Source organism: Meleagris gallopavo, chromosome 11 (assembly GCF_000146605.3).
Source record: "Meleagris gallopavo isolate NT-WF06-2002-E0010 breed Aviagen turkey brand Nicholas breeding stock chromosome 11, Turkey_5.1, whole genome shotgun sequence".
Classification (NCBI taxonomy): domain Eukaryota; kingdom Metazoa; phylum Chordata; class Aves; order Galliformes; family Phasianidae; genus Meleagris; species Meleagris gallopavo.
This window is the reverse complement of record NC_015021.2, coordinates 8,272,123-8,293,401: the sequence shown is the minus strand read 5'-3', so window position 1 is coordinate 8,293,401 and position 21,279 is coordinate 8,272,123. Positions and strand designations below refer to the sequence as shown.

At 35.5% G+C, this 21,279-nt stretch overlaps 1 protein-coding gene across 1 annotated transcript; it reads left to right on the top strand.

The window, feature by feature from the left end:
* Window positions 1–6,970: 6,970 nt before the first annotated feature.
* Window positions 6,971–16,602, top strand: RBP2 (retinol binding protein 2). Its single transcript, XM_010716452.2, has 4 exons — window positions 6,971–7,103; window positions 11,175–11,353; window positions 14,772–14,873; window positions 16,488–16,602. The coding sequence occupies exons 1-4, from the start codon at window positions 7,031–7,033 to the stop codon at window positions 16,539–16,541; spliced, it is 408 nt and encodes a 135-aa protein (XP_010714754.1). The 5' UTR covers window positions 6,971–7,030; the 3' UTR covers window positions 16,542–16,602.
* The last annotated feature ends 4,677 nt before the right edge of the window (window positions 16,603–21,279 follow it).

The following is a 21,279-nucleotide window of genomic DNA, read 5'->3' as shown; positions in this document are numbered from 1 at the left end:
TACATCTGATTTTAACAAAGGAGTTTGTTCATCCATGGTTGTAAATCACAGAGACATGGGAACATTTAGTTTGGAAAGACCCTCATTATCACTAAGTCCAAACATAATAGTGTGCGACATTGGTCCCAGTTTGGCAGCAGGACCTAGAAATCCACAGGTTCAGACTTCATATCCTATCAGTGATCCCTGGCTAAGGCTTTTTAACTAGGTTCAGGTTGCATGGGGAACTTTAGCTGCCACAATATGCAAGTTTTATGATAAAATGTAATTACACATTTCTCGAGCAACACTACAACACACATCTGTACAATGTATTGTAACAATATCCATCCCTTTCTGTACTTGTAAGAGAGATCATTAAGCTCACTGGAATGCTAAGCATAGTCTGAATGATGTAAGGACTTCTAGCTTGTGAGACTGAATGCCACTCATTTCACGTTTTCTATGAATAGACACAATAGCTCACAATTGCAAAGATTTTGTATATGGAAATCTCAACTTACAGGAAATGAACAGTAGTATTTTGTCATGGTATTACCTTTGGCATGGCTCAGGAAATTACAATAAAATATCAGAAAAAAAATGTTTGGAGTTAATGCATGTATAAAAATATATAAAATAAAATATAAATATATTTATTTTATTTTAAAATATTAATATATTTATTTTATTAATTTCATTGATTCATACTTGATACCACAGATTACTTATACCACAGATGTATTAGTCACACTGATTCCTGAGAAACTCTGGAGTGTAAGGGTCTTGTGGGAATATTTCCAACTCAAGCTCTTTTTCTCAGTGTTGTCAACATGGGGGACAAAACTGGCACTGTACTTACACTACTTTCATCTATGTTCACAGAAAAAATATACTCATTTCCATACTGTCCTTTCTCTGCTACAGTATCAGATCACGTGGAAATTCCCAGCAGGTATGCAGTCAGAGTGAAGATGAACAACTAACAACAAAAATTTCAAATACAGCCCAAAAGGGTCAAGTGGGTAAAATCTTTGAAAACCAGTGCGTATATCTTCCTTTTGCTGTTAATCACTAAGTATTGACCAGTTCCAGGAAGGCATGGTTATGCTGCCTTCTTCATTCAGCTTCCTTAAGCTATCTTTTTGGCAGCATTCTAGACAAGCTGTTGTACCAGTTATATAATGGATGACAGATAAAAACAAATTGTTATGTCCATCAATAAGGATTCTTTCTTTTTTCTTTCCTTGCCAGGCTAAACCCAGTTGGTATATTAAAAACCTCACTGGTATGCTTCTTACCATTACTAAGAAACTTTTAATGGAAATTTGAAAAATTTACTTTCAAATACTCTCTTAAAATAACTTTCCCAATCAATTTATTAACTTGCTGTTCATGTATAAAATAGAGAAGTGTTATCACTGAAATAATGACTGAATAACTGGGGAATCCTTTCCCCATCTGAGATTATACTTAGGTTTCAATTTTGCATTTTAATATCATCTAGTTCAATTCCTTTCCCCTTTTCTTTTCCTCTTCCAGGAAAGAGGGCAGTCTCACATTCAGTAGTATATCTAAATGTATATGTATATCAATTTCAATATCTATAATTTTATCTACAAATTTTCTTCTAAAATACACATTTTAAGAAATCTTATTTTCATTTGTATCATCTTCAACATTAAACTCACTTGGTACTTGTTGCTGAAAATATGAAAATTCCTTATTTATCAATTCCCTGTTTCAGAGTAGACAACAAGCGGCAATGTAACTGAACTATCCAGACATAAATGAACCTTCCCCCTGCTTCTCATGTGCATGCAAGCATATGCATCCAATTCCTGGAACCGTGGCATGTCTACCACTAAAGTCCTGTCCTGTAACTGTCTGGGAGGAATCTTAATTTTGGCAATGCACCCAAGGCATATTCTGTGGCATACCATCAATTGTCTTAAGTTGACTATATATGTGCTTAGAGATCCATCTTGCAGTCTCAAGTATGCTGCACTTACATCTTATTAGCACAGAGTACACTGATTCATTTAACTACATCAGACAATATTTTGATTTTGTAAATTACATGTTTTGGGGTTTCTTTAAATTATGACTGTAAATTTCCATCTTAAATGCTTTTTCTGTCAAACATCTGCAACCTAAAGCCAGAAAATCATTGCAGGGACAGACAGGCATGTAAACACCTCTATTACTAAGCTGGATTATTTTAAAATTAATTCCAGAACCCATCAGGGAATTCATTCATCAGGGAATTACATGCTGGCTTCATTTCTCAAACAGGATATGCTAGAACGAAGCCAGAATCTTTGCCTCAGCAGGAGTGTTGTTGTCGAGCCAGAGATGCATGTAGAAAAGAGTAACCATACAGCACTCCGAACAAAATTTATGAGATTTACAACACAGAAAATCCCTTAACCAACAGGAAATAAAGACTTACACCAAAATTCTAAGAGATATGTGACAACACAGGGTAATAACGTTCAGTTCCCTGGAAGAGAGTTTTCCTTCTGGGTTACTGGCATAGATAGATTTTTTTTCACTGAAGCCACAAAACTGATTTATGGCAAAGATCTTTCAGAAAGCATTCAGGAAGCAGGCACATTCAACTTTCTAGTAATTTTTTTAGGACTAGGATAGCAATTCTGTAAATACTATATGCTGGTAGCAAAAAAAAAAAAGAGAGAGAGAAAAAAATAAAAGGAAGCAAACTGGCAGAATGTTATGTATTATATATTTTTACAAATATACCTTGGCATAATTTATCTTAAGTGTCTTATGTCCTGGTGATCATAAAAGAATGGTTTTAATCTTGTTTTAAATGGCTACTGTGAATTCAAAACCGTATACTAATTCCAACATCTGACATGGCTTTATCTGTTTATGTGGACTCTAGAACTTTAAGCAAAATGGGATTATATACTATAAATCTTCCCAGCATAAGATTATATCAGTTAAGAGGTATGTGAAAAGTTGATGTTTAAGGTATTTGAAAGTATCTCTCAAAAGTGTTCTCCAGAGGAGGTAATAGAAATTTCTGCTGAGCAAAATGTTATGCTGATAGAGGAGACCCTGCATTAAAACGAACAAGTTAAAGGGAATACACAGTTTCTCAGCTGAATTATGCTTGTCATAGAAGCATAAGAAAAATAAAACACACTGCTATCTATAGATTCTTTTAATTCAAAAGCCATCAATCAGTATTCCAGTTCAATGTCTGAGTAATGCAACTTTTATCTGATGAAGATAAGAACTGGCAGTTGCAATTACAAAACTTCACCATAGAATAAATACAATTAAGTAATAGATTACAGTTAGATATATTAATGCATGGCTCATGCAAGGAATTCAGATCTTGAAAAAATCTTTCAAGAGAAGATTTAGGCAGCCTTAATGTCAATGACAAAGCACTTAGGCTGGGTACATGCTTTCAATCTATATTAAACTTAGCTCAGGAAGAAGCATGCTTTAATGGATAAAACAAATGATTGTGCTCTATAACTTGCTCTGTCTAGTGACTTATTTCATGACCTTGACCAAACCACGCTGCTCCTTAAGTTTCTCTGATTTTATAACGGCTAATGATTTTTACCTGCTCCCTTGAGACCTATGGGTAGACAACACTGAATAACTGCTAAGTAGAATTAAATAGAAAATAAATTCAGTATTTCTCATTTCTTCTGAAAATCAAGGTTGGCTATTTTTTCTCAGTGACATATTTTTTCATAATGCGTACCATTTCTTATTGAGGTGAGTTTTCAAGCAGGCAGCATTCACTGGGTGATTTCTTCTTTCTACCAAACTTAGTATCATGATCACTAGTGACATTATGAAATGCCATGCCCAGAAGTTTTCAGAGAAAAATTGTTAGACTAGTAGCCTTTGTTCTTGATACAGTTCTCCTAATAGTGATTTACTGCATAAGATTGCCCAAGGATAGAGTACCATAAGCTTTTTCCAGATAACAAGAAGGCTGAACTTTGTTCAAATACATAGGATTTTTCTTCCAGGCAGGCCTCAAGTATCATGAGAGGAATCTGGAGGCCAATGTTAGCCATGGCTTTCATGACTGCTCACTCATTCCATAGATACAAGATTTGGGCCTTTTCAATCTTGCCAGCTTAGGCTCATTTTATGAACAGTTTTGTTTCAAACTGCCGCTTACCAATATTAAGCTGTAGGACAGAGGCGAGAAAAGTCATCTTCATTTCTTCATTCACAAACTGGAAAAGTTCTCAAGCTTTACCAATGTACAGTATTTCGACTTTTCTTGACATTGCTTCATTTCTGAGATCTTATTACTTGGCTCTAAAACTTATTCCTGGTTTGAAACCTGACACAAGCTATGAGCCCAGAGCTTTTGCTTTTAACAGAGATATTGGAAAACCTGAAAAAAGACACTTAATTCCTCCCATTCTCAAGTTTCATTACATGCTGTACACAGTGTGCCAATAGATTTTACTTTTGATCTTGCAAGGAAGAGTGTGAGAACATGATTATCATGAAGATTAGAAGACACTTTTTCACTTTCGCAAGCAAAAACTGATGGCATAGGAATGGAATGTTTTGCCATTTTCTGAGTTTTTCTCTATGTGTATCTTTTCTTTATGTATGTAGAGTTTTTCTCAAAGTTTAGCAATAAACACAAAGCAAAAAGAATAGTTTCTAATTTTACATGAACAGTATGTCAAAATTTTAAAACTAATATGTGACAAGAGACAGGTCAGTATAACTGGCAAGGCAAAATCCCAAAAGAACACTATGGATACAGTGGATGAGTGATCTACAGGCTTAGAATTATCCACATGGGGGTTAAAAAACTATCTATTAGTCTTATATGACTTTAGCAGGCATTTAAACGTAATAAGGGTTTTACTGCCTATCAAGGTATTGATTCCTAGACCAAACATTGTCTTTGTGGACCTTAGCACAATGCTCATGAAGCATCACAGAGCTCTGTCAATTTAATACATTATGTTTTATTAATTTCCTACTTAGATATTTCCTTGATTGGTTAAATTTGCTGCCCACAGGCTCGCTACTTCTTTACATGAAAAAAGCTCAAAAGAGCTATTTCAAGGCTGTTGGGTAAGCGTGTGCTGAAAGAGGTCCAAACAGAGAGTTTACAAAATGCACACACAGAAAAAAATACGTACACTTAAATAAATAATAAGGGATGGACATAAACAAAGCACCACTGTGAAAACTTATACAATTATGTGTTTATGCTATTAATTAATTAGGAACTTATATGTACAGGATGTTCTCATCTCATAGTTTATTTCCTCTAAATGTGCCTAGCTTTGCACATCTACACTGCAGAACTAGTAGTCCTACTACTAGATTCTTTAGTAGTTTTAATAGATGGTAATTGCTGATCATCACATGACACAGTTTCAGTCACTTCTGCATCTTAACAAAATGACTTGAGGAAGCAAACTACTTCAGAGCTAAAATCAATAAGTATATAAAATCTATCTCCATGAGCTTCTACCACATACTCTAATTTTATAAGGCAAAGTTACACATTCTGTCTGATTAATTCCTTATACATCCACCACTAGGCAACTGGTGATAGAAGGTAAAACAGAGTGTCTTCTTATAAATTGAACACTCTTTAGTGTACTGAAGGAGGGAATAACTTCCAGCTGGAGAAATAGTTTGTAATGCACTTAGAGATTATCACGCATGTGCACAAAGCAATTGATGTTGCTCATACAGTTGATTTTCAGTGTTAGTGAGTGATTGAGTTGGGAACAATAGTCTTCCTATTCCTTGTTTTTAAAAGACATTTTATTATATAGGAAAAATGCATAAATAATGAAAATGTATTTAAACAGGTTGATGCAATGTGTGGACTAAGAAAGAAAGTACATGGAGATAGGTAAAGACAAGCCTATTGCATAAATATTACATAATATCCTGGTGGAACAATGGTTTAAGAACTCAGAATTTGAAATTACTTTCTGCATAACATACTTCATTGAGTACCATCTAGGAATGCACATTAGCCTTAGGCATTGGAATAGGCTGCCCAAGGAAATGGTTAGAATCACTGTCCCTGGAGGTGTGTAAGGAAAGTGCAGATGTAGTACTTAGGGACATGGTTTAGTGGGCAGTATTGATTGGTGGACAGTTGGACTAGAGGACCATAGAGGTTTTTTCCAACCTTAATGATCCCATGACTCTCTGATACAAAGTCCTACTGAACATTCAAATTTTCTAGGCAGACACATTCTGAATATTTGCACAACTGTCATCTGTGCTTTTCCCCACAATAACATAGTGCTGCTGGATTAAAAATACCTTCCTAACACAAAGTGCTATCTTTCAAAATAAATAAAGATTTTTAGTATATGACCAGCACTAATTATGATTTACCTGGATTTATTTATATATATGGATATATTTTTATATATGGATATATTTATAAACTTGCTGCAAAGATCCTCAAGAATTCTGCCAAATTGAAGTTGGTGCAACTGAAGCTCTTGGTATAAAAACATTTCGAAAATCAAAGGAAAACAGATAGATTTTCAACAGAAATATCCCCTTTTATGTTCTTTCTTGTATGTGTTACACATTCAAAAGTTCATCAGTTTTAAATGGGAGTTCTGGGTCTGTCAGATCTGTAAGGCTTATTCTTCACATGGAAATATGATATCTAGAAAGGAACTGAAAAATAGAACTCACCTTTGGGAACTTTAGCTGTGTTGTACAATTTGCCACTATGTTTAATATATTTCAAAGGTACCCATAATAGCTAGTAGTTCTTTACAAAGGTCACTGTAAAATCATATCCTGTATTGCGACGTATTTCAGAAAGTGATCCTTGTTTGCCAGCAAGGCAGACAAACTGAACTTTGTTAATAAAAGCGAAGTTTTCTAGGGTTATCACTCTGACCCTTAAACTGTATTATCTAGAAACTCATAAGCCTTAAAAAAATAAGATATAAAAAGGTTTATAAAACATTCTCCTAACAGGTTCTGTTTCCAGCCTCACTTTTCAATCTGAAGTTGGTTTTAAGCTCTTGCCACCATGCCTGCTGATTACAATGGGACTTGGGAAATGGAATCCAATGAGAACTTTGAAGGCTACATGGTTGCATTAGGTAAAATGAAAAATATTAACTACACTTTCATTATAAGTAATATCTTTCTATGAACTAATAAGAAAATTTTTATTTTTGTATTGTGCCTTCTGGCCTAAGGGTTTATGTCAATCGCATTAGAAATCAAGTAATTGTAATGTACGTGCAATTACAGTGACCTTGGCATATAAGAAAGAGAAGATTGTAGCCAAGTATATTGCTCTATATTGAAATTAAAATAAACAAACAGATAGATCCCATGTCATTAAAGCAGCAGTTGTGTTTAGTATTTAATTAGCATTTTGAACTAGTGGGAATTGTATGTAGCAGTTGCATGGCAAAAGCTATTAGAGCTGAAATGGGCAGATTCTTCTGGGAATTTTTATGGGAATCATGCTTACACAGCAAGGAGAGGTAGGTCATGGGATCAACTGAAGATGATACAAAAGTTAAATTTCACTTGGCCACCATCACTGATGGCAACAATAAATTGTACATGTGCAAAGAGCTGTCCTGCTCCTTACACAACTTTCAGTTATTATTCTTTAGCTTCTTTATTGTTAGAGATCTGATGGCTACAGTTTGTGTATCCACTGTATAGGATACTAAGCATACTTTGTAGATGCTGGAATACCAAAGCACTATTAACTGACAGCAAGTAATATTCTTGTCACTCCGTATAAAGATTAAGTCTATGTTGCTTGTAGACTTGTTTTTCCCACAATATTCAATTTTTGCCATGAGATTTTTGAGAGAAATGTCTTCTTTTGCTTCACCTATTATTTTCAGTATAAGTTGTCTTTCAGATATTTTTATTCTCATCAAGATAAAAGCTTGATTTTGCTCCAGGTCATTATGATCATGCAAGTAGTGTGCAGAAAATTCTTCCTCTACTAAGGTCAGCAAAGATGTAGATCTTTAATTTCCTAAAAAAAAGAAATTATAGACAAAATAAAACAGTTCTGATGAATTTCTTCAGAAGATAGTGGATTGTCACTCAAAGATCAGTTACCTTCCTTCTACCATTGCAGTAACATGGCTGCATTTCAAAAAGCTGCAAAAAATAAGGAAGTTTAATTTACACAAATTGCACAAGAAGTGTAATTTTTAGAATCAGAAATCTTCTCCTGGCTTTAATACACCACAGATGAATGCTACAAAAGATCATTGTTTCTTTATCACTCATGATGTCAATATTACTTAGAAGAGTAATCACTGGAGCTGACTCATCTAACCTAGATTGTAGAACACTGACTGGCTAAATTAGTACATGACAAAATTAAACGTATTTTATTTTTATGTTCACAGTTAATAGCCCTCACTGCCCCAATTGTGCCTTTGTTCTTCCCATTCTCAGATGTTGTCTCACTGTTTTCTATCTAATGGTCACTGATTTGTATCTTCTGTTCAGCATTTGATCTTCCTCTTACTCTGATTTTTACTGTAGCTGACACCACAAAAAGTTATGCTTATAAACAAGAATTTTTTTCAGTTCAAGTACTTTTCATCAGAAGTTAAGATCAGACTTACAGCTTCCTTCTACTTTCTCCAAAAAGCTGTTGAGTTAATTTACTGGATATCTAGAGAATTTGCTTGCTCGGACACAAAAATAGCTACTACTAAAGGTGTTGATTATCCAAAGAAGCAGTGGTTCAAAATCTGTATAGCTACCTTCCACAAGTCAAGATAATATCAAGATAGTATGTTTGCTAGGAAGAATAGTGTAACACATTAGGAAATCAGTGATATCTTTAAAAAAAACCTCATATCCAACAATTCTCAATGCCTACGCTAGTGATTGACCTGAGCATAACTACCAGATATCTAGTCCTGGAAAGCTGACTTAAAAAAACGTGGTAACAAGATTAAAAGCACTCGACGCTCTCAATAGCCTAAGACAAAGGAGAAAAAACATGTTAGAATGAAGAATGCAAAACAGATTTATTTTTCCTGGAAAATCCTTTGATTTGTTGCCTACTCTAAACAAATGGAGAGGGTGAACTTTCTGACAAAATTTTCAAAATATTTTCACAGCAAGAACATCAGTAAGTGGTTGGGATGGAGAAGGAATTTGCACTAATTGTCTGAATCTTGCTCCTCATACATATGTCATAATTTTTGGTGTGTATATATACACACATGTATTACATATTATACTAGTGACAAACTGCCACTAAATTAGTGGGATAGGAAAAAAGGAAAAAAAAAAACAGTACAAAGATGCATATGGCTATAGGTGATTCTCAGAATGTGTCCTACATTAACTTGTGATCAGTGAAAGGAAATGACATGGAAGGAGTGAAAAGACATTCTTCTGCTCTGTTTCTCCCAGTTTTACATGCGGCCGATACTTAAGTATAAAAGTGTTAAGGTTCAAAGCACACCGAGGGATTTTAAAAAACCTCATCCATCCTTATAATTAATACATATGTATTTCTGTACTTTAATTAAAGAATACTTTTGCCCTTTAAGCTAGAAATTTTGCTTTTATCATAAACACATTACAAAGTGTTTTAATCTACTATAATAGAACAATATATCATCTTTATTGCTTGTATCGTTCAACATGCAGTTATGAAAACCATGCTTTAATAAAATCTCCCAGTTTTTCTCCAGGAGCTACAAGACTAATATATTAGTCAGAAATAGCATTTCCTTAGAAGTCTAGACATTTTTTTTTCCACAGAGAGACCTAAATTTTATGTTACCTGGTTATAAATCAGACCCAGAGACACTTTTAATCCACCATAGCAGATAAAATATACCCGAGAAGTCTGGATATAAATACTAAACATTATTCCCCATGTTAAAAAAGTCACATTTTTTTTCAAGCCAAACCTCTCACTCAACTCAATTAGTACATCACAAGTAGTATAGGGAATCTACCCAAAGAGAAAGGACTCCATTAGTCTGTTGCATTGCTGAGCAGACAATGATTAACTCACAAGCAGAACTACTATGGGATGGATAGCAAGCCAAAACCATTTTTCAGTAACTTTCAGTAACATGTGAGATTATTTCATTTGCATAGAGCACTATATTAAGATTCATGGCCAGCTGGTCAGAAATATTTATTGCAGATGGTAATGCAGCTGGCAAGAGGTGGATTGTCTGGGACAAACTGTCATGATCATAATATATACTGTCCTTTCAGTAACTTTCAGTGTATTCCGTTGCTTACATTAAGAAGTTAGTCTACATCATGAACAAGATAAGGATGTCAAGGAGATCAGGACTGCATTAACTGTTTACAGAATATTAAAAATGAACTGTCAAGTGCTGTAGTTTGATACTATTTGACTTTTGACTTTGAATCACTATTCCTCTAACACCTAACTGCCATTTATTTGTCTCTTTGCTGTTTAACCACAATGGACAAGCCAATCTTTTGTCTGTTTCTTTTTTATTCATTAGGAACATTTTTGCGATTTTTAAAATTAACTTCTTGTATGCTCCCACAGATGATAGGTTCCCTGTAAAAATATCATGTTAAAATCCAAAATGAGTGTGACTACATGCTCATTTTCTACTAACATGCTTATTTTCTGAAAAGGCATGGTGTTCTGAGAACAGTCTTTCAGGAGTGGCCAAAATTCGCAACACTGCAGAACCAAGAGCTACATAATTTATACAGCAGATATAGAAGAGAGAAGGGCTCTCAAGCATGAGAAGCTAATGGCACTCCTAGTATCCCATAGCTTCATGTGTGAGTGAAGCCAAAGAAAGAATACAAATCTTGTTATTTCATCTCCAAAAGATCTGGAGATTCAGAAAATTTAAGAAACCAGCATATATTAACTGCTGGTTGTTTGCTGTAGTCCTGCTCATAATATTCCCACAGACACTCTCTTAATAAGAGTACGTAAAATCAGTAGAACACGCTCAAGCTGAAAGTCCTGAAAACGGAAGCTGTTGGGTTTTTTTAATGATCTTTTTCTCTGCAAATACTGCAGGTAAAGAGGTCATTTGTGAAATTAACTGACCATTAAACACAATATTATTTTTACAATGCGTAAGTACAAAAGTTGTTTTATTTTTGGTAACAGAAGTTGGAATTTTCTGTGCAATGCTTTCTTTTCTGTTTTTTATCAGACATTGATTTTGCAACTCGTAAGATTGCAAAACACTTGAAACAAACAAAGGAGATTATTCAAGATGGAGACAATTTTAAAACAAAAACACTCAGTACTTTGAGAAACTATGATCTGGACTACACTGTGGGAGTGGAGTTTGAAGAACATACCAAAGGACTCGATAACCGGGTGGTTAAGGTACACACTATCTGATTTCTCTTTACACTACAGTCAATATCAGCATAGCAGTTCCAAAAACCAGCTGAATATGGTTAAAAAAAAGAGGGGGGGTGATGGTGGGGGAAGATCACCAAAACTTTACAGATACTTAAGGATTTTTACAAAGCAGAAATAGTTTGTGTCTTGAGATAGTTTCCTTTCCTGCTCCAATCATTTATACAAAATACGAATCAGGATGGATGCTCACATAAATGAGGGTAGTCATTAGTTACATGTTTTTTCTAATAGAGGATTTTTTCAGTTTTCCTGTTACATGCCTTTATTTATTTAGAAAGTAACAAAATAAGTTTATTTTTACCTGTGTAATCTCCTTAAATAGATTGTAAATCTATCATTCTGATTTTAGGATCTTCTCTGCATAAACATTTTAAGCTCTGAATCAGTAGGTTTACATTGGATTTGTGCGGCTCAGCCTCGAGTGGACAGTTTAAAATGTGAATACTATTTAAAGGAAGCCTACGCTCAGCTGTTAAACATAAGTGAGCTTTTAGAAGAGATAAGAAGAAAATGTGAGCCCACCTTACCATTGGTACAGATGCAAATGCAGGCCTACAGACAGCCACAGGCAAGAAGGCCTTGTAATGCAAGCTTTAATTTCTTAAAGATTAGAGCTCAAAGTTCCCAGAGGAAACTGTGGACATATCTTCAGACACTTTCAGTGAGCTATGTAGACAAGTGATGTTTGGATCAAGGACCATATTGTGTATTAGCACATCCTCTACCTCTTACAATAGATTCAGCTAGAAAGTCTTGTGTGGCATTCAAACCAGACCATGTCAGGAAAGTTAGTGAGGAAAATAAGTATAATCACTGATTAAATTCATTTACTGAATTCAGCTTCATGTTTTTGTATTGATACTACTTCTGTTTTACTCTCTTCTCACCCCTAAAACACAGAAGCAATATTTCCAAAGGCAGAAAGGGTGACAGATTTTAAATTTTTATTGACTGTCCCATTCAGGGTCTTGAAAATCTTGCATCACATGCCTGTCTTGGTTATCATTCCCCGAATCTAGCTCTATCAACTCATCTGACATCTGTCATAGTTCCTCTCAGCTCACATCTCTTGCTATTCTCCAAAAAGATACTGTCCCCCGCCTCATTATCTTCTCAATAAACAAAGTTTCAGACTTTGTTGCCAAACTAAGTAGCTGAGATCAAAGCTCACTGTCAACAAGAGCCACTTTGTTTTGGCAATTGCCATGGGAAAGCACCATGTTTGCATCTCAATTCAGGTAATCCTTCACCAGACTGGCACAAATCATATTACAGAGAACATTTTTTATTCATTATAAAACACTTTTCATTTTTCAGTCAACTTTATGCAGTGTAATTCCTATGACTTCTTCCAAATTATTTCTCATTCAGAACTCTGTAAACCATCAAATAATAAAACCCATTTTTCAGTATCTGAACATCCCTACGACTAAATGTTTTCCTGCTGCTTTCTCCAGTGAGCACTGGGTGGACACTTCCCTGTGACAGAGCTTATGCTTTACAACTTTGCACCCGTGTCTCTTAGACCTGTTGAAGATACTAAGATCTAATGAATCAACCATTACATCACTTCTTAAATCCTTACATCTTCACCACCATAAAAGACATTTTCTTTCTCTCTGTGCAAAATCATTTCACTTGCAGTCTTACTGATTTCCTCTTTATTACCAATTACTTGGACAGAAGGAAGCACAGTTTGTACAATTATTCCTCTACCTGGAACATTCATTTTTGTATAATATCCTATTCTGAACAAATTATACTCTTTGTTTCTAACAAGAGGAGGAGGAAGGATGAAGCACATCAAGCCATTAATCTCCAGGCTACTCTAAAATAATTTTCTGGTCATTTATTAAGAAAAAAGTGCCTCAAACACATGAAGGTAATAAAACTGCTAGGCAACATTTAAACATAAAGTAGGCATGGATAATTTAAAAACCATGTAGCTTAAAAATACTGTAAATATGAAAGAACTTAACTGAAATGCAATGAGTTTTGTCTTGCTATTACTAGAAAGCTCCCTTGTAAGAGAAATAAATCATCCAACCCTGAACTAAAACACAAAGTAGGGTAACAATACTCTTGGAGACTTTTAATAACTCAACTTCCACTGACTGTAACCAGTCTCTAATGAGGATTTAGCTATGATAAATGGATAAATGTCTTTCTAATTTACAATGGTTCAAATCTAGAGTAATTCAAAAGAAGTTGCTCTGAATTTACCGTAGCATACACAAGGGTTATGCTGAAAGTAATGCCTCCTATTCTATTAAATCAGTCTACAGAGTCAGAGGCAGATAACAGTGGGATGGCAGTGGGAGTTATACCTTCCCACCACTGTTCCATTTTGTTGCCATGTGACAGCAGAGGGCAAGTCTGACAAAATGTGTCTGTCATAGAATTGTGCCTGAAGCAAAGGCACGTAACTGAATTTCTCTGTGTGGAAAAAATTGCACCCACTGACACTCATTAACACTTTCTGAATGTTTCTGGTGACCAAACAGTAGATTCAGCACACTGAGACAGAAGCTGGTGCACTTCAGCAGTGGCAACAGCAACAGTGGGCCACTTCTGCAGGTGCAGATTTTTACGAGCATGGCTCATCACTATCAAAAGTGAACATTTAATGGTGGTGACTATGTTGAAAAATAGTTTTGTAGCTGAGAATTTGTCCTCTCAAACTATGTTATTATGCTCTTTCTATCTGTTGTAATTTCCAAGGAAATAAATAAGAGACAATACTTTTGGAGCAACCTCTTATGTGTTGAAAGTTGATCCTGTAAAGGGAACTCACTACAGATATGATCCTCCTGCTCCTGGGTGAGATCCACTGAATCCAATACCCTGTTTGTTAGACAGACTGAATCACACACAACCAAAAATGATTAAGAATGGAAGGGACCTCCAGAGATTTCTGACTCAACCCTTTTATTAAAGCAGTGTCAGCTCGAGCACACAGTCCATCACTGAGTTCAACTGGGGTTTCACTGTCTCTACAGATGGATATTCCAGAAACTCCTTGTGCAACACGTGCCAGTGCCTGATCATCTTCACAGTTTAAAAGTGTTATCTTGTGTTTAGGAAAAAAACCCACAATTTTCATGCAATTATTTCAGACTCAGCAGTAGTATGAATGCTGGTATGAATGCTAACTTAGTGTACACAATGGAAATTGACAACAAAGCTCTGGAAAAGGTTCACGACTGTCATCTTGAAAGCATTCAGGGTTTTGAATGACTGATTCGTTTGGGTTTTTTCTAGGAAAAACAAGGAGAGCAATGGTTAGAAAATGTAATTTTTTTTTTTCTCATTGTTTGAACTAGCTTATTTTCACATATTCATAAATTTCTTGCTAACATATCTGAATTAATTGATGCAGACACTAGTGACCTGGGATGGTGACAAACTGGTATGTGTTCAGAAAGGTGAAAAGAAAAATCGTGGCTGGAAGCACTGGATTGAAGGAGACCAACTGCATCTGGTAAGAGCTGCTATACAGAATCATAGCACATAACAGACAAAGTACAGTTCATCCATTTCAAAGCTTCTCTTACTTATTCTAGTTAGAAAAGTCTTTATTTGGACAGCTCTGATCTCTGAACTCGAAGGAAATCCCTCTCCCTGCTTCATCTCAGGAATGCTCAGTTTCTTTTCACTTGCTCCCAATTAAGACATAACCCTGCAGTGCTTTTTTTTGCTCCAGTTCACTGTCCTCCAGCTATTAACCCTTCTTGTTATGCTGCACCTCTATCTTCTCATTCTCCTTTAATCACTGGTAGGAAAAAGAAGAAAAAAAAAAGTAAGGGAAAAAGATTGCAAGAAAAATGTGGGGTTTTGTCCCTAAAGAAGCACTATGTAATTTTAGAAGGAACTATGTAGGAGTCCAGATCAGAAGACACTCTCCAGATCAGAAGTGACTCAAGAAGAATATTTCCAATTATTTTGTGCTAGTACAACAGAAAGAGAAAAAAAAACTGGAGCCTGAAAAGGAATTCATTGAGCCTGATAGAGGCCAGAAGGGCTGTGCAGGAAAGGAGCACTCAGTGGAGTATGGAAAGGTTGCAAAATAACAGATCACATAATTAACACTATTCCAAAAGTTTCTTGGGAGAACAATCAAGAAATGGGTAAGATAATGTTGGATGGTACAGTAGGTAGGTGCAGAAAGATTATGGAGAAGACCTCATTCATTTCTGTCTCATGATATGCACTTAGATATCTACTCCTTGCTAAGTTTACCCTACAAATAGTTGGTATGGTGAGCCACATTGCCTGAAGTCTGTATGCTTGAACAGTCAAGGCAATTAATTGTGTGAATTAATTGAAAAAACAGTATATGTCACTGAAAGCCAGTTGTCCAGCACACATTTTCATCTCCATTTTAATACATAGTCAAAAGCTGACCTAACAAAAATGCTACATGCTGGCTGCAGGATTGAGCCTAAGACTCAGGGAAGCAGACAGACCAGGATCTCAGAAGAATTTCCAGGAACAATCTTGCAGGTTAGGGCAACTGTTGGCTGAAAACCCAGCTTCAGTTCATCTTCAAGCCTTATCTGGCACAGCAATGCCAGCTAATTGGAAGACTAATAAAGCAGTGTGCATTGTGATGTGCACGTATGCCAGACTTTAGGAGACAGCTGTGGTGCTATGCAAAAATGCCATCCTGATCTGACTCCTAAAAAGTGGCTGGGCACTTCTTTGAATTAAACATTCTTTTAAAGCATCTTCCCTTTTTTGTTTGTTTTGAATTTCCTTGTTTCATTAATTCTCATGAATTTTGAGATAACATGAAATATAAACTATTATTGTATGCTGTTTTAACAACGGAGCATGAAAGAGACTTTCATTAAAGACTACTTTTAATGTATTTTTCATATATATTCATCTTAGAGCTCAATTCATGTGTCAAAATCTAATTATTGCAACATGTGGTGCATGCCTGCTGATTGTTTTTATAGAATTCACTCTTCTTTCCTTATGTTCTCTTTTTCATAAGTATATCTTTGTAATGTAATAGCACAGTTGTAGAAATTTCAGGGCAGGGGAGCTTCTGGCTATGCAACTTGTACCACTAATTGTTTTAATTCTGTAGGAACTGACGTGTGAAGACCAGGTGTGCCATCAGATATTTAAGAAGAAAAAGTAACCGGAAAACCACTTAAGCCTTCCTCACACTGTTATGCTGATACGTTTTATCTAAAAAAAAAGAAACAAACCAGATTTTGTAATAACTCTTTGAAACAGCTACATGAATGCAATTTTGTGCATGTTTATGAAGAGAAAAGTTTTGTAGAAATAACATCAGTTATAAACAGCATCATTTTTTTCTTTTTTCTTTTCTTTTCTTGGAGTTAAATAAAAGTAATTGTCTTTCAAATTGTGCTTTCCTGTATCTTTACAATCTACTTAGTCTTTTCCAAAGAAACATTCTTTAGCAACAAAGCTGAAAATTAACAGTCACAGTTATCCCAACCACAGAATGTTATGTATGTAATCTCTCATTACGAGCGAATGTGAAATGCTGTAGCTCCTTGAAGCAGTCAGTTGGAACTGGCACTCTGCTAATAATCCCAGAGCAGAAGTTAGCTGTTAGAAGCACACCACTCCATTCAAGACTTGTTCCATGAAGTTAAAGCTAAGGCATACTTACGGCTATCAGAGGAAAACTGATGAGTTTACATAGAGTGCATGTATGCTGTGCATGTGGAGTTTACACAGACTGTGTGTATCTGTGCGTAAAGAGTATCCAGCATACAGCAGTCTTCACCTCGCACCTCACTTTTAGAGTTTAAAAAAAAATTTAAAGACTTTGAAAAGTAATTTCCATGCAATTGTCTTCCATTTTATTTAGGGTTTTTCAAAAGACTTCATGCTTTTTGCTACAGGCAAGTTTAAATTTACCATGGGTGGTGAGAGCTGCTTCACTAGGTGGAAACAAATTATTCAAGAGAGCGTGCCTGCATGTTCCACTGAAGAAGGGTTTGTACACACAAAAGCTCGTCTGCTTTTTCCAACTACGAATCATTTGCAAAAGTCCAAATCTGATTAATATATCACTAATACTGAGATGGGCAGGTGCACAGACGTGTAAACAGCTATGCAGTGCCACTTTTATGAATTAGACTTTGCTCCTTCTGATAAAAATTTGATACTGACCTGATATCAAACTTCTTGTATGCTTTGACTGAACAATGCTCTAATGAGAGTTCACAGTGCAGAAACTGCACCTGGAATTGGTAAATTCCTTCTTATTTTTTCTATTCAGCCCTGATCTGAACTTCCCTATAAAAATATACTTAATTCCTAAATCTAAGCTCCTTCTAGTTATTAGGTTTAGAAGGACCACAGTTCATTAAGCTTTCAAAATATTATCAGAACTAAGTAATCACCACAATAAAGAATGTGTACGTCGTAATCAGTGGCATCACTCATATTTGGCTCTTGCCAAGAGAAAGCCTGCACAGCACAGAGTTTAATAACTCCATACAAATTATTAAACAAAAGTTCTTACATATCCTGAAGAACAGCAATTAATTTACAGATGATGAGGAAATTATGAGGAGATTGAAGAGGAAAATAAGCATTCATTTCTTAATAAGTTTACAAGTCATATCTAGTGGATATGGATGGGAAGTAAATGAAGTAGGCAACGTGGCACTTGAGTAGACTTTGATTAGAGAGAAAACTGCATCTAACCTTATGTTTCTGCAAATTCAGAAAATGAAAACTCTTGACTTTTTAATAAGAGGAGGGAAAATGTTCAAGGTTATTTATGCCCCAAAACAGCAGTTTCCTCCTGCACACACTGATACACAAAACCTTGCAGCCTTCTTTATAACTACATATACAGAACTGGAGACAGAGGAGATACTTACTACACTGCATTATAATTACTTCCAAAGGTATACTCAGTTGCATATTTGTGATGTTAGGTTAGTCTCTAAGCTCCACAAAACCCCTTACCTTTGTCAGCAGATTAAATACTCGCACTGAAGGAACAAATTTCATTGGTCAACCACAGAATGCTTATCCACATTTTTCAGCCCTTTGGCATGCACTACTGTTTCAGCTGTTTTGAAGGATTACCATTTGCATTGACTCTTTTCCTCATAGATACTATTACTCAAATACAGCTAACAGGAATGGAATTTACCAGGAGATTTCTGATCCAGATAGCAAAAAAGCCTGTACTGTAACAAAAGCCATTTCTAATGAGTACAGTAAGAGTCAGAACCATTGCCTGTCACTGGACTTTTCAAACCACAATGACACAAATGGGCATAGGAAATATTTATGGTAGGATTTCTAAAAATTTTCTGCATTAAGCCAGTTTTGCTCCTGGAAAGTCAAATGATGAAAAGAAGGCAACATTGCTGTAGGATAATGTTGTAAATGCTCCCACTGGTAATGCTGTATGGTTACTTTGTAAGATGCTGCCTTTCTGTTAAGCTCTGAAGGTCCACATAGGTTGTATGTGCACAGAATGGCTTTCAATTTTCCCATAAATATCCCACTCACTCTGCTGATTTGCTGCCTGTGAAGTATGTCTATTCCACTGCCATCTGTAAAAAAGTCTGAGGTTTCTAAATCAGCATTATTTTACAATCTAACAAAGGCAAATATAATTTCACTTCCAAAACTGTCATTTAATTGTTTTTGTTTATGTTCTTATTGACCAAGGGCACATAATTCGCCCTAATGGGGGGAGAGACTAATAGAAAGGATGGAAGCATTCAGATTTACTCTGAAGGTTTTTTGTCCCCTAGAACACATTATTTTCAGGTTTAATTCATGCTTGAATGGAAGGGTAGAGGTTGCATATGTTTTAATTTCAGCTTGCTGATTGCACACGTTATGCAGATGATAAAGATCAGAAGAAATCATTTTGTGTATCTGATCACTTGTTTTTTCAAAACATACTCTTTTCTTTCTATATATGTGTAGGGAAAAAGAATGATAACAATTGAAGAATATGTATTTTTCCTGGAGGTACCCTAAAGCTAAAGATCACTTAAATTTGCTGAGTGATCAGATGTAGCAGAAATGCTAAATCATGGCCTGAGACAGTGATTGAGCACCTCGTGGAAGAGTGGGCCAACCCAGTGCATGCAATGAACCTGAGTGACCAGAAGGAATGGAGCCAGGATCCAGCCCTTCCCAAACCTCATTTAAGGATCGGCAGTGGAGGCGAGCGTATCTCACTGGAGAGCCCTACCTAACTGAGTCCTTCCAAAGGTAAGCGGTTTTTCTTTCTTTGTTTCTGTGTTCCCAGTTGCTGCATTTGGGTTTGTTGCCATTTGCTTCAGCTGAGGATTGTGCCACCCCACTATTATTGCTGTACTTTCCATCGCATTACACTAGACTGATGCAGTGTTCTTCCAAGACCTACTGTAGAGCAGCTGTCCTAAAACTCAACTGAATTTGTGTATCTTTTCAACATATGGATTGAAAAAACATTTCTACTCCATTTCCAGTGTTCTAGAAAATACATTCTAGCTTGATCAATGAAAGGCAAATGTAATGTAGTCACAAAAGTAGGTAAAGTCTTTGTAAAATTCAGTTTGCTATCAAAAGCAAACCAAGTATACACTCCCAAAAATGTATAAATGTATTTTTTCAGTATACTTTTTAATGAAATTTCAACTTCTGAAATTATTATAAGGCATCAAACTGTAGACTGGAGCATCGTTTTGCAAGTAGTTATGTATAACTCAGAGCTCTTCAGTGGAGTCAATTATTCCATTCAGCCAGATTGAATCTTGAAATCAGGTCATGCACATCTGATAATACAGAATATATAGACTCTGAAGCTGCAGAATTTAATGCATTTAGAATTCAAAATATTAGTGTCAGGAAACTGCATATTAATATTCACTGTTATTGTTATCTGCCTCAAAGAGTCAATAAATAAAGACTGGAAAACTTCCTGAAGATATTAGGAAAAAGATATTTTAAGTTAAAATTTTCTCTTTTCAGTAAGATGTTCAAAGTGCACAACAAAGAATATTCCCATGTGACAAATGGGATCTTTTGTTATGTCCAAAAAGTATGTAAGTGTCAGTTCTCAAATTAGATATGTACCATACTGATTATTAAAAAAAAAAAAAAAACTACCAGCAAATTAATCTAAATTAGACTCGATACTTTTTTTTTGAGAAGCCAGTATCAGTAAACTAGTCACAAATATCACCTGGACAATGAGCTTTACTGGTTAAGGGATTAAGGCAGAATTGAATCACTCTCCTTGTGGAAAAAAAAAAAACAGCCTCTAAAAACACAGATTGTTGTTTGCTACTAATGGGTGCCTTGAGTAGCATTACAGCAAATTGCTTTCCTTGACGGCATAAACTGAATACACAGAAAACATGAATGCTTAGTTAAAATGCTAGTACATCAAAAGTCACTAAAGGAAAATAAGTGTTTTCCAGAGAAGGGCATTGTATGATCATAATTGAACTATTCTTGTTTTAGTGAACTTGTGCCATTTAAAATGTGAAGCAGATTTTTTTACTGTCATGATGATTACAAAGCCATTCTGCAGCAGTGCAAAATGAATGCTAATTATGACTAACTCAAAATGGCAGGAATACATTAACTGTTAGCCACTGGGCTGTAGAATCCAGTGGGGACCTCAGAGGAAGGCTAGATAGCTCCAGTCTGTGCCACAACTTGGGCTCCCAGATACAGTATCTGCTTACAGCAACAGGTTACTCCTCTTCCTATTGGCATCACTTTGCTTAGCCTGTCTTATACTAAAACATCTCTGCACCATGAAATTCTATAGAGGCAATGCAGAACTACAAGATGGTAATAATTATCAGTCAATTATCTTATAAGTGGCTGAACTTTTTGAATGGAACAAGTTAACTCAAAGGAATTGCAGG

Coding starts and splice junctions, on each gene's coding strand:
- RBP2 (XM_010716452.2), top strand. CDS start 7,031: ATGCCTGCTGATTACAATGGGACTTGGGAAATGGAATCCAATGAGAAC. Junction 7,104..11,174: donor AGGCTACATGGTTGCATTAG/GTAAAATGAAAA, acceptor GTTTTTTATCAG/ACATTGATTTTGCAACTCGT. Junction 11,354..14,771: donor TCGATAACCGGGTGGTTAAG/GTACACACTATC, acceptor TAATTGATGCAG/ACACTAGTGACCTGGGATGG.